Source organism: Lactuca sativa, chromosome 3, assembly GCF_002870075.4.
Source record: "Lactuca sativa cultivar Salinas chromosome 3, Lsat_Salinas_v11, whole genome shotgun sequence".
NCBI classification, from domain to species: Eukaryota; Viridiplantae; Streptophyta; class Magnoliopsida; order Asterales; family Asteraceae; genus Lactuca; species Lactuca sativa.
The window spans coordinates 165,168,512-165,186,023 of NC_056625.2; the positions used below are offsets into that span (position 1 = coordinate 165,168,512).

The 17,512-nt window shown below is 34.7% G+C and overlaps 2 protein-coding genes across 2 annotated transcripts; one reads left to right on the forward strand and one right to left on the reverse strand.

The window, feature by feature from the left end:
* Positions 1-1,161: 1,161 nt before the first annotated feature.
* LOC111880198 (probable galacturonosyltransferase 14) lies at positions 1,162-5,271 on the reverse strand. Its single transcript, XM_023876604.3, has 6 exons — positions 4,619-5,271; positions 4,063-4,118; positions 3,778-3,933; positions 3,099-3,701; positions 1,688-1,990; positions 1,162-1,617 (listed from the first exon to the last, which is right to left on the reverse strand). Exons 1-6 carry the CDS (start codon positions 4,827-4,829, stop codon positions 1,336-1,338), a joined length of 1,611 nt encoding a protein of 536 aa, XP_023732372.1. The 5' UTR covers positions 4,830-5,271; the 3' UTR covers positions 1,162-1,335.
* A 2,691-nt stretch (positions 5,272-7,962) lies between these two features.
* Positions 7,963-9,786, forward strand: LOC111880202 (BAG family molecular chaperone regulator 8, chloroplastic). The gene is made up of 2 exons (XM_023876612.3): positions 7,963-8,742; positions 8,819-9,786. Exons 1-2 carry the CDS (start codon positions 8,026-8,028, stop codon positions 9,587-9,589), a joined length of 1,488 nt encoding a protein of 495 aa, XP_023732380.1. The 5' UTR covers positions 7,963-8,025; the 3' UTR covers positions 9,590-9,786.
* The last annotated feature ends 7,726 nt before the right edge of the window (positions 9,787-17,512 follow it).

Below are 17,512 nucleotides of genomic sequence, written 5' to 3' on the forward strand. Positions count from 1 at the left end.
AATCCAATTAAATAAAATGCAGCATGATTGAATGACAGTGAGACTATCCAACCTTTTGCATGTGAAATAATTTTTTCCAAATATTTATACCACCACATAAGGAAATAATTTAATTTAATGTATTAAAATTGAAAAAGATTACAAAACAATAATAAAACTGATTGTCATTGTCCCAACATGTAGAAATTGCAATGATTATGAATTAATTATTAGTTTATTACGCTCCACATATTTAAATATCAATATTTTAGCTAGGTTTAATTTTACAAACATAACCATAGTGATGTTTCTAGTTAACACATCGATCATATTCTGTATATACTCTATATTCTTAATCATTTGGTAACGGTGATCATTGCAAATTACGAAATACCAAAATATGGTCCCTTAAGTATTTAAGGTGTCTTATTATTATTATCTTTTCAAATATTTGACTAATTATCACTTTTTTTATTGGCAAAAAAGGGCACAATAATTCAATTCAATATTCTCCAACAAAAATAGCACCCAACCATAAAGAAAGAACCAAGAACCTATAACAAATTTAATACAAACATATCATACCACTTGAATAATGGGTTTCTTGTCATACCCAACTTACCATATTCCAAACTCATAACTGCATTTATTTTTTCCTTGAAAAACAATTTCAAAAATATTGCAAAATATATCATCAACCAAGCAAAGAACTACTTAAAAGGGTATTGTTGGAGATCATTCATGGTTTTCAATGACTTTAAACACTGTTACTTTAATTGATTTGATTGTTGATTGTTATTATTTGTGGTATGTCAATAGGAATAGGAAAGCAAATGTTGATTGTTCTTTGTAATCCTTTTTTTAGCTATTTGCTAACGTGTTAATATATAATCATTCCAATGTTAAAAAAAAAAAAAAAAAAAATTTGAACCTTTTAACAATCAATGCTAAAACCATCCAGAACCATCACACGTGGGTAAATTGTTTTTTTTTTCTTTTTTTTTTTGGGATAAAGAATGACAAAAAGGTAAATGAGAAGCTCCATAATCATGTTAGTGCAAACTTGTGGTTTTCATAATCAATTCCTTGGTCGAGTGTTTTTCATATTAAGGAGTGTCATTTAGATCGGGTAAAAACCATGGACTCAAAATACGTTTTCAAAGATTGTATGCAAGTGGGAAAGAAATCAAGATACGTTTTCAATTGATCAAAAAGAATTTACTACACATTGTAAACGTTAATCTCAAAAATCATACAAATGTACTCAAATCGATTTGTTACATACCCAAAAAAAAAAAAATCTCTATATACTCAAATTTGGTTCTCTTCTCTTCTAAAATATCGACAAAAATACTCCTACTCCAAGATATGACAACTCTTGACAAAATCATTGGAGTAGTTAACGTATTTAGACCAAAAAGGGCGAAGATGTCCGAATCCTATTTCTAACCATGGTTTAGATTGACCATTGTAGTGGATCACAGCCGCTTTTTTTACATTTTCAATGTTAGTTTTGTTTTGGTAGCCTAACCCCAACATATGCCATGATTGGTCAATCCCATGAACATGACCTCTAAACGCAATTAAAGCTGGAGGAAGTGTCCCAAGTCTCCATAATGTCAAATTCGACTTCAAATTCTAAAATTAAATATAAAACATTGTAATTAATATTGAGTTATATGAATATGAATATATGAAAATAATTTACCTGTTTTAACCAAGTGTGGTAGGTTTGTTTAATATTAGTGGTTCTCCATGTTTTTAAGTCAAAAATATTCATCCCATAAGCCCATGCGCATTCTTGAGGGTCTAAGTGTTTTGAGATTAATGGGTGAGAAAAGTTGAAGTAGTTTTTAAAGCGTTTAGACATGACCCATGTGTCTTCACCTTTACATGTTTCAACTGCTCCGTTGACTTTTCCACCAAGGTCAACATCCCAAAGTGGAGATAAGTCACGTTGTATCACAATGTCATCGTCTAAAAACACCACTTTTTCAAGGGTTGGGAACAGCTGAGGAGAATTAAGTATAACAAAATATATATATATATATATATATATATATATATATATATATATATATATATATATATATATATATATATGTAAGAAATAGAATCCTACTTTTGTTTTCTTCATATTAATTATTGTTACATCATTAAATAAATCAAGCAAACTGTGTTGTTATTGTTATATTATAGGATTGTTGAAACTTGAAAGGAATATAAGACACAACACTTGTTCATCATTTCTTTCAATTACTGTATTACAACTTAAAATATTGATATTTCAAAAAACTTTTTATTAAGGGAAAAAAGTATTTTAAAAAGTTGGGTTAATATCATGAAAGACCTTATATATATATATATATATATATATATATATATATATATATATATATATTGTGTTTTTTTTTTGGGTTAAACCTTAACTTTATTTTTATTTTTCATGAAATTGACCTTGTATTTTTTTCATTTTTCCCGATTTGGCCATTTTAGCTGTTTTTTTCTCGCAAAAACTTGTCGAATTTGAGGATTTTTTCGGAAAAAAAAAAGTTAATGGTTTTTTTCGGAAGGGTTAATCTCATAAAAGACCTTATACTTTGTGTTTTTTTCGGATTAAACCTCATCTTTACTGTTTTCATGAAAAAGACCTTATATTTTTTTTTCATTTTTTCCGAAAAAAACCTTCGACTTAGTCTTTTTTCCGAAAAAAAAACCCTCAACCTTCAAAATGTTTCCAAATAAATCCTCACCTATTTTAGTTTTTCCTAAAAAAAACCCTCACATTTTACAAGTATTTTCAGGAAAAAAACGACTAAAAGAGCCGGATCGAAAAAAAAAATGAAAGAAAAATGCAAGGTCCTTTTAAAAAAAGAAACAAAATTCAGGTTTAATCCGGAAAAAAAATACAAAATACAAAATACAAGGTCTTTTATGAGATTAACCCAAAAATAAAATAAAAAGTTGATGGTTTTTTCAGAAACAATTAAAAGGCGGAGGCTTTTTGCGATAAAATTTAAAAAACTTGAGGGTTTTTTCTTAAAAAAAAGAAACCACAAGGTCTTTTTCAAGAAAAAAAATAAATTTATATTTTAACCAACATAAATTATTCTGATTACCTCTGGCAAATAAATGCGAAGATGATTCAACACCGAAATATACTTCGGACTTCTCGCCTGCAACTTGGACGCAAATACCCTCGGTGAAATCCCCAAATTACCCCTAAACTCCTCCCTTGAAACATGATTCCCATTATGATAATAACCCCTAACCCCATCATCACTCTCCACAGCTTCAATAACAGGAACATTGTCTCTGGTCAAAAAGTCAAACTGATGAACACCCTTGACTTCAACAATGGCAGGAGATGGAGAATTCAAAGCAAACCATGAATGCATTCCTGCATATGTTTTCTTATCAGTGATGACATGAAAGACGATTTTTTCAGGTGAAGAAGATGACTGGATGGCAGAGTTGACCACCACTGATGCCGCCAGGATGTTGTCGGTTGAGAGAATAAAGTGGTGGTGGGAGGTGGAGGAGAGGAGCGGGAGGAGGTCCGGTGAGGGTAACTGCCGCCTTGCATGGGCGTTGGAGGAATATTCATCGGTTAAACGGAGGGAAAGACAGTGGAGAGATTTTGGGATTGAACTTGCTGCAATGTGTTTGTTCATTACTTCTGAAAATTTTGATTCTTTAATCTCCTTTTCGGATCTTTCCATCTGAAATAAAAAACAGAAATTAAGTTAATGATAATGTTTCTTCATTGTTATAACTTACAAGTTTTATCTTACATACCATTTGTTTCAATATAACAGCAAATTCTTTTGCATCATATTTGTTGCTTTTCATTTCTGTGACAAGATGTGTGAAGTTATCAGGGAGTTTTACATCATCTTGGACTTCTACAGAGTTCACTTGATTAAGAAGATTGTAAAGTTCACTAACAAGCTTCTGTTTTGAAATTTGAACATCATTAGAATGATCAGTTTATTATATATGAAAATGAAATGAGTCTCATAAAACTAAATGATGAAGACTGAAGAGATTAAGTGGTTGAGTTTTTAGTTTTTAGTTTTTTACCCCTGAATCATCACCCCTCCTAAGAAGCTTTGGTCCCAAACGCCTTCCTAAACAATCTGAAGCATTATATAATTGATTAATAAGATATAAACAAATCTAAGTTGTTGTGAAAGAGAAAGAGAAAATTTCATACAGTGATTACAAATACTAAGTTGTTTCAGGTTTTATAGAACATTCGGAAAAAGTTTTTTTCTTTTTGGTAAATTTCATGGGTCAAGGGAAGCAAGTAGATAAACGTGAGAGAAGAGATAATGATCTGCGTTCTTTACCTAACAATGAAAGTAGGTTCAATGGTTCATAAATTTATAAGTTGCTCATACATAACATTTTCATTGTTGACTGAATATCAAGATCTAGAAACAACAAAAATACAACAAAAATTACTAGGTTAGCTTCTACTAATCAAGTCACCATTGGTGCAATCAGGAAGCAACAAAACAAAAAAAGAAGAATGAAAACACAGCAAGATCTACAAAGCGATCTGAGTTTCACATTGAACAGACGTATATGCATAACATAAGACTGATACGAAAAAAGAGTAGAGCAAGTGTTGTACCAATTGAGGAGCACTTGTTGACACCTTCAAGGGTAACAATGGCAGTGAGGATGAAAACGAATGGCAACAAGAACGCGAGAATGAGGATGGTATGAAACAGAGTACGGTATGAAATATGACGAGCTGCGACCTTGATCTTCATCAATTTAATAAATCCATTGCTGCTCGATATCGTTATACTTCTCATACTAGGTGAGAAGTGTAGCTGCATAATGATCCCCTAATTATTATTTTTTTTTCTCTATCAAAAAAGCCCTAAAACCACCGACGACGACGAAGTCTCTCTTCGATTGATATTGTCGAGGGCAAATAATAACTTCCCCCGAATGGGTTTCATCATAATCAGAACCAAAACCAGATTGATGAGATTCGTTGCTGTTTATACTACAATGATTATGATTCAATCTCTTGCTGCAACACCAATGCATTGGATTGATTTCATCCAAGAAAATCGCAGAACTAGGGTTTATAAATCCAGATGAAGTTGTGTTTATCTGTAAGTAAATCAGCAGATGATTCGGTGATGATTGATTAATTTCTCTTGTAATGATCAGAGAGCGAATGAATTGGAAGAGAGAAGAATCGATGTATCTTAACGAACGGTCGGATGATTCTGATATGCTTTTAATTTCATATCAATAAAATGGATTATCACTAAAATATTAAAATTCAAGATGCATATTTATCAACTATCACAAACTAATCATAATCTATTTTGTGTACATGATATTTATAATATGTAAGCTATTATAGTTTTAAATTCTCGATAATCTATTTGTTTTAGAATGTAATTATATTTACAAATGCGACTAATTGTTATTCGACTATATTGGAAAAACACGACATAAATGTTATTTGTTGAACAAATAAACTATCCTTAAAATAGAAAAAGAGAAATTAAATATCCTCCTAATTTTGTTCCTACAAATCTTCCTACCCAATTAAATAATGACATGTGTAATTTTAGTATATCAAAATATCATTAAATGATCATTAAATGTGACACATGTCATCATTTAATTTGATAGGAAGATTTGTAGAAACAAAAAGTAGGAAGATATTTCATAGAAAAAATATATAAAACATGAAATAAAATAACAAATCCAACATAATACTGCCTTTTATAACTTTTTATAATTTTAACAAATTTTTTTAAAATATTGTCTTTCAACGATAAAAAAAATCAAAAATTCAAAAAAATCGTTATAACGGTCAAATCACAAAATATGTTAAAGTTGATGAGATTAGTGAAAATAAATGTATATTTTCTCATTGTAACCTGTTGAACCGATTATAAATGGTCACGATGGTAACATTGACTTCTTTTAGCAAACATGATTATTATTTATTTTTTTTTTTTGTAAAACAAAAAAATATGGTACTTAAATCAGATTTGGGTCAAAATTACAATGGTTTTTATGTTATTATTCCTATCGGAAATGACCAAGGCTAAAAACTAAGCTAGAAAGCCGAAACAATAAAAACCCAAACTGAAACAAAATTCGGTGTGGTTTTTTATTTTGTAAAAACCGAGCCATCATGGTGCATTGTGGTTTTACATAATATACTGCACCCAAAAAAAAAAAAAAAAAAAAAAAAAAAACACCTCCCCATTTAGGAAAAACGCAACTATAAAACTGTACATTATATTTTTAAATAATACTATATATTTCCTATTTATAAAATATATTGAGTTATGTACCAAAATAAGCAGCCATGATATAAGCCCGAAGAATAGCATCACCGGCCCATATTTAGAAAAAAAAAAATTAATAGCGGCCCAAACTGAATAATGAAACATTTTGTTATTTGTTACATTTTTCGGCTTTTTTGGTTATAAACCGGCCCAACAACAAAAAAACAAACCATACAAACTATAAATCCGAACATATAGTGATTGACACCAAACCGCAAGAAAAAACTAATAACATTCAACTATTCAAAAGCCAAATCATGCTGTTCTTATCCCCTAAAAACATATATTTACAGTTTTTGGTTTGGTTTCGGTCAAAAATGCACAACGCACGTTCCTTGTGCACATAACAAAATAGAACCATGTATCTGATATGATGAGAAAAAAGTTGGACTAAGAATGCACCTTTCATATATAAAAAATGAATGGAACTAGAATATCTATCAATAATACATGCAAATCCGACTTAGAATGAATAAGCCATGTGATGATGACTCACACAAAAGAAAATCTATGTCTTTAAAGGTTATTTGTCGCTTTTCATTGTGAGTCTCGATTGATAACCATGGGTTTGCGGTCTACAACGATGACGACACTGATATTGCAAAGTAGATGACTGAACAATGTAGAAAATAAACAAAGTTTTATACTACCAAACGTGTAGCTGAAAAACATAGACGGTGATTGAGGATAAGAACAAGAGAGTGTTAGTTTTTTATAAAAACAACACCTAAATATTATTTTTATACTAGATGAAACTATAACGATTGAACAGAAAAATAGGAGACAAGTAACTCAAGTCATAACTCAATATCATTAAGCTTGGAAGGGTTGCAGTTTTTGTCCGATTATGATCATAAAATCTATTGAAAATCGACAAGCCTAACACCGACCTTCAATACTGGTAAAACTTTTTTGCATCGGTAGCTGTTGAACTCATTAAAACGAAGAACCTCCTAATGTTTCGTTGTATACGTGTGAAATGTCCCTACACTTGACACTCACAAACTTGTCCACATGCATGTGCCACACCACTTACCCCCCCCCCCCCCCCCCCCCTCATTCATCTAGATCTAAATGTCAAATGTACCCACTATGTTTCTGAAAATTGTTGTTTTCACGGTTGTTCATCGGTTACATGTGTGTGATGTGTTTTCGAGACAATGACATTATAGGATCAAGTGGATCAGAATAATATGTTAGGATGGAGGGTGTGGTGTCACAAGAACCACACTTTCTCCTTGCTTCGTAGGCATCATATAGATGTCATGTCAATTATATCATATAAAATGTGATTATTTACCATACATTAGGTGTGAGAATCTTGGTAGAAATAGATGAGAAGAGAGTGAAAGAAAGAATTGAAGAGAGAAGAGAAGAGAAGAGAAAAGAGAAAAAGAACGTGCGGTAGATTTTATATGAGAAAAGGAAAAACATACTCCCTTACCCTGGAGTCGGTATTCCCTATTGCCAGCATGTCAACCACACTCTCTTGCTGCACCCACTTCATATACTCTTACATCTTTAATTTGTGAAAATGATATCTCACATTATTTTCAAACTAATCTTTTTAAGTTAATAGTTTTAGCACGTTCACCGGATATGTCAACTGGATAAATAAAAGTATAGAAAAGTATGATGACTACAAGTCTACAACGGCATACTCATCAAACTCATCTTAAAAGCAAGCAAGAAAGTGACAAAAACCCTTTCTATGCAACTGCATAAAACCCAATGCTCCTTCTGTCTTATACCTCTTTTTCCCAAATATAGATTCCCCATCCTCCCAATGGCCTCCAACCACCACCACCACCACCACCAATGCCACTGCCAGCCACCCAATCCCACCCCACCGACCACCACCTGCTACTGCACCATGTGTTACACCACCACTCATTATCCTTCTCCACCGCCTCCTCCACCAGACCCCGTGGCCCATTGCTTTTCCTCCCACCTCCGCCACCATCCCCCTCCTCAAACTAATCTCCACGCGCCGCCGCAGAACCACCACAACATCCATACCCAGCACCACGACTACTATCCTCCGCCTCCTCCCGCTGACATCCATAAAAAACATCAGCTTTTTCAAAAGTACGTTCAACAAGAAAATGTTCAAGAAAATCCACGATCAGTTGATTCAACTGTTTCCTCCCTTATCCAACGCATCGCCGCCCTCGAATCCTCCCTTCGCCGCCGCAAACAGTCTCCGGGATCATCCTCTCTCCGTAACGCTGCTGCCCGTACTATACAAATCCACTTCAGAGCATTTCTTGTACGGAGATCCGTAACCCTACGCCATTTAAAGGATCTCGCCTGTATCAAATCAGCTCTCAATAACCTTAAAGCATCGGTTTCCAATAAAACCCACTTTGATTTTCACCTCCTTTCTCGCGAATCCATGAACTTGCTCATCAAGCTCGATGCTATTCAGGTAATACGCAACTAATATGCATTGGGAGTGATTCGATTGGCACTTTAGTAATCTGATTAGGGTTTTCAATCTGCAGGGTAGTGATCCGATGATTAGAGATGGTAAACGATCAATTAGCCGAGAACTGATTCGATTCATGGAGTTCATTGATGAAATCTCCACAGAAAGCCGTGTAATTTCAGTCAAGAATATCCGATTCAGTAAAAATGGTAAGCAATCTGTGATCTTACAGCGGGAGCACAAAATCAGGGCTTCTGGTTCTAGAGCTTTAGGTGATGATCGTGACGAAAGAAAATCTTCTGAAAATCTGAGAACACAAATAAAAAAACCCAACAGGGTTTCTTCAGTTCCCAAGGCGGAAGAAGAAAAAGTAGAAATCTTTGAGGTCGAAAACCCTAGAAAACATGGCGTTTCCCAAAGTAGAATTGGGTGTTTGGTGAAAAATCAACCTAAAGTGAAGAAAAATGTAAGCTTTGATGAAAAAGGCAATGTTTATAGAGTAATTAACAGAAAACATAGCCCTGTTTCAAGTGGCGAGAGTGATAGCAGTAATGGCGATGATGAAGAAGTCGAAGAAATTGGAGTTTCTTCAAAAGAACCTGAAATCGAAGAAGAAGATTCTTCAGAAATGAGTGAAAATGAGATGGATCCAAGAAAGAATTTGGGAACCAGAATCCATAATACAACCAACAAGAATCAGCCTGATCAAGAAGGTGATGAAGAAGAAGAAGAAGAAGAAGAAGAAGAAGAAGAAGAAGAAGATAGTTTTGTATTTTCTGCTCCATTGCCTGCAAAAATGGAGTACCGAGTTGACTCGGCAAACAATAAGCAGACTGTAAAACGTTAGAAGGAGGCATTTTAGTTGTGATTTTCGTGTGTAACATTTGATTGTTTCTGCCATTGTTTCTTGGTGTTGTTGCCATTGTTGTTAGGCTGTTGTTTTCATTGTTTATTGGTGTGATTGCTATTGTTGTTAGTAGGCTACTTAGGTTATGTTTTTTAGGCCCTAATTGAGTTTTAATGTAGAATTTAGCTTCATCGATATTTTGACTTGATTCATTGCAAGTCTTGTTATATGTTTTTGAAGTTCTTGCAGGTTAAAACCATAAAGATCGGTAAGTTGTGTATAATGTGATTTGATAAGCTTAATGGATTGAAGGTCTTATTTAGTAAATCTGAATCATATAACGTTTTTCTTGATGCTTGATTGAATAAACATATACCCATTGGTCATTGATGCTGTATGATCTAACTAGATAGAAATATTTCAATCCACCATACGTAACAAATAATAATCTTTTGATTACCACTTATATTATCGATTAATTAAACCATTTTGATTACTACTTATATTTTCGATTGAATAAACCAGATTGGTATGCAATGTTTTAAAAACCGGTTTGAACCGGTCGGTCGAACCAGTTGAACTGGGAGAAGGAGCGGTTCAACTATCACCGATTTTACATTGATTTCTGAATCGGATTGAACCGGCCAGTTTTTAGAAAAATCCGGTTGAACCGGTTAAACCAAATAAAACCACATGAAAAATAACTATTTACATAACAAACTTTGGTGATTTTTTTCAAATCTATTTAGTTTTCTTTAAATAAAAACATATGGTAAATTTTATAAATTTTTTTGATGTGTTTGTATTCATATAAATCTATATGTTGTTACGGTATTATACTTTATTTTCTTTTTGACGTATATGTATTGATGTAAAACACTACAACTTATGGTTAATTTTAATGTATTTGAATTTATCTACAACTTATTTTTATATTATGTATTTTTAATGTTTGAACTTGTAAAATCAAATTCATAATTTATATATGTATGTATGTGTAGGAAAATAGAAAAAATCATGAAAAATATAAAAACCGGTTGAACCGGAAACCGGTCACCATACCGGTTCAACTAAAAAACCGGTTTTTAAAACATTGTTGGTATGTAAGATTAATTGTTTAGTTTATATATTTAAGATACATTCATGCAAAATAATTAAAAATGAAGCAACGAGAATACCTACTTTTAAAACAAATAATAAGCAACTATATAATAAAACTAAAATAAGAGAAAAGCAAAAGTTGGGGTAAATTGGTCATTTAATAGAGGAGGCTCAACAGTGATAGCCGTATGGACTAAGTATGTAATTTTTGTCAAACATAGTGATCATTTATGAATAAATTTCAAAAATTGGATCTAAATTGCAGAACTCTAGAAACCATATAGAGAAAAAGGTGTAATTTAGTCTTCTTTGTAAAAGTTTCAAAACTTAAAATTTCAAAAGAGTGCATAACAATGGAAACCACAGGGACAAAGCTATAATCTAGTCTTCTTGTAAGATTTAAAATTCTAAAACTTGAACCTAAAATGGACACTATTGCAAAGGGGACAAAAGTTTAATTACTCATTTCTAACAAATTAAAACCTACAAGGAGGAAAAGTGTAATTCATTCAAATTAAAAAGACATTATTAGATAAAACTATAGAATTGGTTCCTATGGTATTTAAAAAATTATAGATAGGTTTAAAAAGTTTTCAACAAAAGTGAAAAATCAAGATTTTTTTTTTTTTTTTATGATTTTAGGCCATATATATATATATATATATACCTCAAGATGGTTGCCAAAACCATGTAGATGTCGGATCTACTGTTTCTCTTTTTCTTTATTTATTTTAGAATTGAAATAATTAAAAAAAATAATAAAAACTAAAATCCCATGCCACCACACCCCTCTTTCATCGCTACTCTCTCTCTCTCTCTCTCTCTCCCCCCCCCCCCCCCCCCCCCCCCCGCGCGCGCGATAATTCTAGTAACCACGTATCATTTCATCTCTCTAACATGTTACAATGTCCAAGAAAATCAAGAACAAGCCTAAAAAATTTCATATCATTTCTAATATTTATAAAGATCATGTAGAAAATCAATACCATCTATAATTACAAAGCTCATATATCATATAGAAAATCAATACTAGTAATGAGATCACATAAATCAATAAAACCTATATTTACAAAAAAATACTACATACATGTCCATCTTCAAAATCGTGTTCATCCTCATACAAGAATCAAAACAAATCTTCACCCCAATCCCTCATTTCTGTCTTCTTTAGTCACCTATATCATCCATGTGAAATCCATATAACATTTTGAAAATCCACAGTTTGAAGAAACCAAAAATCAAACTCAATAAAAATCGAACCCAACAAAATGCTCCTGGCTAATTCTGTTGGGTATTCTAGGTTATAAAAAAGATTCACGTGGCATAAAAACACTTAAACCCTTAAGTTCACATGCAACCTAGAAATGATCTATGTTTTCTTTATTGATAACAATAAATAATGAATATCAAAAAACCCTAGAGAGAGGCTATGAAAATCAAAATTCATATAAAGATTAGATTACATACCTCTTGATTATTATAACAAATAATCAACTTGAATCCTCTTGTAGTTCCTTGGAAAACAAGCACCAAAAGCTTGGATACTTCTAATGGCTTGTACCCAAAACCCTAATAACTAGAAGACGTGAGGAGATGGGAGACTTAGAGAATTTTTTTGGCTCTAAAGAGTTTAAAAGGAGCAGGCGAAAACTAGAGACCTAGGATCATATTTATAGCTGATAAGGAAGCCTTGGATAACCCCAATCTGAATATAATAATAATATCTTGAATTAGGTAATTATCCAACTCCATAATTATCTAATAGGATTAATCTAGAAACCCTAAAAGCCCAAGCGAAAACTGACCATGCTTAGAAGGTTCTACAAACCCTATTTTACTCAACTATTGAACAACTACAACTTAGCCCCTTTACTTTCAATTAATTCTAAGTAGCTCGAAATTAATCTTAGTTAATTTATGATTAATTATTAATTAATTATTACTATTTCTAGTTAATATATTAATCAAATAATTAATTAATAATGTTGGGTTTTTATTCAAAAACTAGTTTCAAAACATGATATTTGGCAACGGAAGCCTTAATCATTTTGAATAACATAAACAAGTTTAAACCCACCAAGGATCTTCTTGCGAATTTTGGAAAGAAAATAACACCAACCAAAAAAGAAGATAAAGAAATAAAAACCTTTGTAGTTCTTTGGATCCTCTTGGGAGGCTTGGAAGTTGATGAAAAATGATGAACTTTAGAGACACCAACAAGTTGTCAACTTGATTTAAGATGCTAGTCTTGTAAGAAAACTCTTAACTCTTCAGATTGAAGTTTATAACAAAAGTATGAACTTCAAGAGAGTATAAAAGCAAGTGTTCTTCAAGAAAGTGACCAAAAATGAGAGAGAATCCCCACCTCTATGCATGTTACCGTTTTTTATCATATTAGAGGGAAAGAGGAGTGCAAGCCTCTTAAAGTGTAATCTTTACACAGAGGGTATTAAACCTTTAAGAAAACCCATGCACCTATAGTCTAATGTTCCCCAGGCTTGAAGACAAACCATGCTTTTGATTAATTTAATCAACAAACCATGTCTTCCTTTTCATCTTATAATTTCGAAAATTAAGAGAGAAAGAAGACAAAAAACTTTTATATTTTATAAGCCAAGTTTATAAAATATAAACTTTAACGTTTTGGTAAAAGAAAAAAAAATGATCTAGTCCAATATGTTATGCATGACTTATTAATTCATACTATTTGAATTATATAATGTTACTTGCTAATAAAAATTATTATTTCCTAGAAATTCATAATTTCCAATTTAATTATAAGAGTTTATTGAATATTTATTAAAACCGATTTCTAATAAATAATTAATTATGTCAAGTTGTTGTTAGTGTGACCCATTAGTATCATATGCTAAATAACAATATCACTTTAATATGATTCTTGAGCATACTAGATCTTTCAATCTCTCACTTGCGCAAGATTCATATTAAACTGATATAGACAATAGTGAACGTCTAGCAACATTTCACTATCCGCATCAACATACAACTCTGTGCCATTCTATCAATGCCTAACTCCTAAAAATCTCCAAGCTGCAATTGGTGTATAATGTAAGTTTATCAGTTATCCCTTTTTTTATAGACATCATGTTAAACATGAGATACGGTTCGCAATCAATCTCATATGGTGTTCAAATTTTGGTAAGACGTATTAGATGTCTAACTCTCAACACATAAGAGGAACAAATCCCATCTCGATTACATAAGCCTCTTGGTTAGTTTATCAGTTATTGTAACATCCCAAGTCAGAAGCAAGAGTTCATGGGGTAAAGTGTAATCTTGGAAAAGAGGGACTCGGCGAGTAGGAGCTACAACTTGTCGAGTCTAAGTGTGTGCCGGGCACATGTTAAGTGACCGGACTCGCCGAGTCGGAGGCTGGACTCGACGAGTCCGTGCTGGAATGAGAAACCCTAATTCTTAGGGTTTGCACCCTATTTAAAGAATAATATGTCTTCATTTCAGCCTCTATCTTCCCTAAGTGTTCCGGAGAAACCCTAAATCTTGAGAGACTCCATTGTTGTGAAGATTGAAGCTTGGAAGTAGAAATTGGTGAAGAGAAGTTGGAGGAATTTGAGGATAGCATCAAGAGAGCTTGTGGATCTGAAGTCTACATCAGTTTAGACTCATCTCTAAGGTAAGAGGACATTACCTTAAGCTACTTCCTTGTTATTTCAAGAATGGTGGTTGATTTGGAATCCATTAGCTTGATTGGGATCTATCTTGAGTTTGAGGCTTAGATCTGAAGTTGCTACTTCAGATCTAGACTTGTGATGGCCCAAAAGGTCACAAAGTTCCTGTCTTAGAGTCTTTGGTGAAGCCCTTTGTCTTAAACCCTAGCCCTAGAAGTGTTTTGGGCTTATATCTCCTTGATTTCACGTAAAGTTTGCAACTTTATGTGAGGGTTAGGCTGTAGAAGAGTGGATCTATGGATTGGAGTCCCTACATGGCTTGAAAAGCCTTTGTTTGGAATGAGAACTGAAGAGACTCGGCGAGTCACATAGGTGCACTCGACGAGTTGTATAAATATGTGCATGAACTTGGCGAGTTGAAAGAACAACTCGATGAGTTTGTTGAAGATTGCCTTCGACTCGGTGAGTCTGGTCGTGGAATCCTAACCTTTTCTGGTTAAGCTGTGAATCAGTGAGTCGAGGAATGACTCGGTGAGTTGACCAGGAAGGGACTCAGAGCTTGTTGGACTCGACGAGTCTTAGGGCCACTCGACGAGTTGAGTCGTGGCATGGGAGTTTCTGAGCATAGGAACTCGACGAGTCAATGGGTTGACTCGGCGAGTAGGGTCAACCAGGAAGGTTGACTTTGACTGAGGACTTTGAGTTGGACCAAGGGTTGACCAGTTTGACTTCCAAGGGTATTTTGGTAATTATTGGTATTTATTGAGTTCAGTTATCTGGTATTGATCAGTGGTGGAGTTCGTGTCGGTGGTTGGAGCAACGTGATCTTATTTCTTCAGTCGGTAGTTGCAGGTGAGTTATCCTCACTATACTGACAGGGTCTACGGCACCAAGGTCGGCCCTTTATCAGATGGAAATCCGGGTATTATTTGTTATGTTATTGCTTTGCTATGTTTGCATCCTGGTAGTTAGGATGGTATATGTTAGAGACCTGGTTAAGGTCGGTATCCTGGTATATAGGATGATGCTATGTTAGAGACCTAGTTAAGGTCGGTATCCTGGTATATAGGATGATGCTATGCTAGTGACCGGTTAGGTCGGTATCCTGGTGAGGATGTTGCTATGTTATGTGATATGCTGGATCGGTTTGATTAGCTGTGAGATGTTATATGACTATATGTTTATGTGCACATGGTTGTTGGACTGGGGTTCGGTTGAGGCGGATCCTGCTTTGTGCTGTAGGCAAACATACCCAGGGCGGACCGGTTAGACCGAAGGCCCGGCGAGCGGTCCGGATAGGCTGAATGCCCCAAGAGGGCGGACCAGACGTGCCGAGGCTCAGAGAGTGGAGCAGACAGACTGAAGGCCCGGTGCGGGCGGACCAGTCATACTGTAGACTCAGAGAGTGGACCAAGTGGACTGAAGGCCCGGTGTGGGTGGACCCGTCATACTGTAGACTCGGAGAGAGAGTGGACCGGGTGGACTGAAGGCCTGGTGCAGGCGGACCAGTCATACTATAGACTCGATATGCATGGCTGTTTTGTTTATGTTATGATATGATATGATATGATATGTGTGTGGTATTATGGTTGGTATTTTGGGGGTAACTCACTAAGCTTTTGGGCTTACAGTTTCAATGTATTGTTTCAGGTACTTCAGGAGACCGTGGCAAGGCGAAGGTGTGATCGTACCGCTCCTCAATTTTATGTCGATGTTTCTTGGATACTCTGATAATAAATGAGCTGAAAACCTTTTTGTAATAACTTAATGAATATGGGTTGTTTTTGAAAAGTTTAAATTGGTTGTAAATTTTCACTGTGTTACAAGTTGGTATCAGAGCCTTGGTTTGAGTGAATTGGAGGAACATTCGTGTGAATCCAGTCTCAAATCAAGGAGAGATTTTCGAAAATAGTTTTTAAAAGGTTTTCAAAATAAGTAAAGGAGGACGCAGAGGGTACGATCAGCCGGAGCCAGTAAGTAGACCCCAAAATACCATACAAGTTACTTGATTATGTGATATTTTAGAACAACATGCTAGTACTAGGCTAGGGATCTTCAGAAATTGCATGATAGAATTGCCTGATTATATAATGCTTGCTAGCCTAGGGTCTCCTTTGTATGAAATTGACATTATTACTGTAGTTATTTAGTGTATGCATCATGGTTATACATAATTAAGATCTTATAGCCTGGGAATGTTTGATTTGGCCTTATGTTCTGTTCTTGTATGATTGGGAGCTTGGGGTAGGATTAGATATTCGAAAGTCTATAGGGTCCAACATTATGTATGACTATCATACACCAGTGCTGCAGGGTTGGTGGAAGTTTCATGGATGGGAGGGTTGCGTGAGACCGGTAGGTCGGTTATGGGATAATGGTGCTCCTCTAGGAGTGGGGATCGAGTATTGGTTATGCTATTGTTAGGGTGTTGTGGTGATACTTGATACAAATATGGGTAGGTGTGGAAGGTAGTATGGGCCCGTACTACTGAAAGCACAGGACCTATACGCGTATCAAGGAAGTCACAACCCCTAGGGTTTTTTGGGAGTTAGTTCTCCGGATTATTATGAGGAATACCTGATATCTTGGGAGTTAGTTCTCGGGGCAGGATCCGGTTCAGGATCGGGATCAGGAGAGGGTGATCAGGATGGATCAGTAGCACTCAAGGTCATTGATCAGATGAGTACAAATGAGTTGGATGCCCGGATTCGTGAGATCATGCATGATGAGGTTGCTACTATGTTTTGGGCAGAGTTGCCGGAGATGTTTGGGTCGATTAAGAATGCCATGGTTGAGTACTTTGATGAGCGCTATGCATCTCTTACGGAGGCGGCTGTCGCAACAGCTACAACGACTGTAACAGCGGCAGCGGGAGGAACCGGTCGATGTTTTCAGTATCAGGACTTCGATAATACGAAGCCCCCTACTTTTGATGGATTTCAGGATCCGATCATTGCTATGAGGTGGTTCTTGGACGTGGAGGGTTGTTTCTTCACATGTTCATGCCCTGCGGATCAGAGGGTGAGGTGTGCTCTGAACCTTTTAAGGCTCGAGGCAAAGGATTGGTGGAGGTTGACTACAGGATCGTATTCTGATGCGCAGCGGGCTGCGGTTACATGGGATTAGTTCTGAGAGATGTTAAGTACTCGATATGTTCCACGGGTTGAGAGGGAGA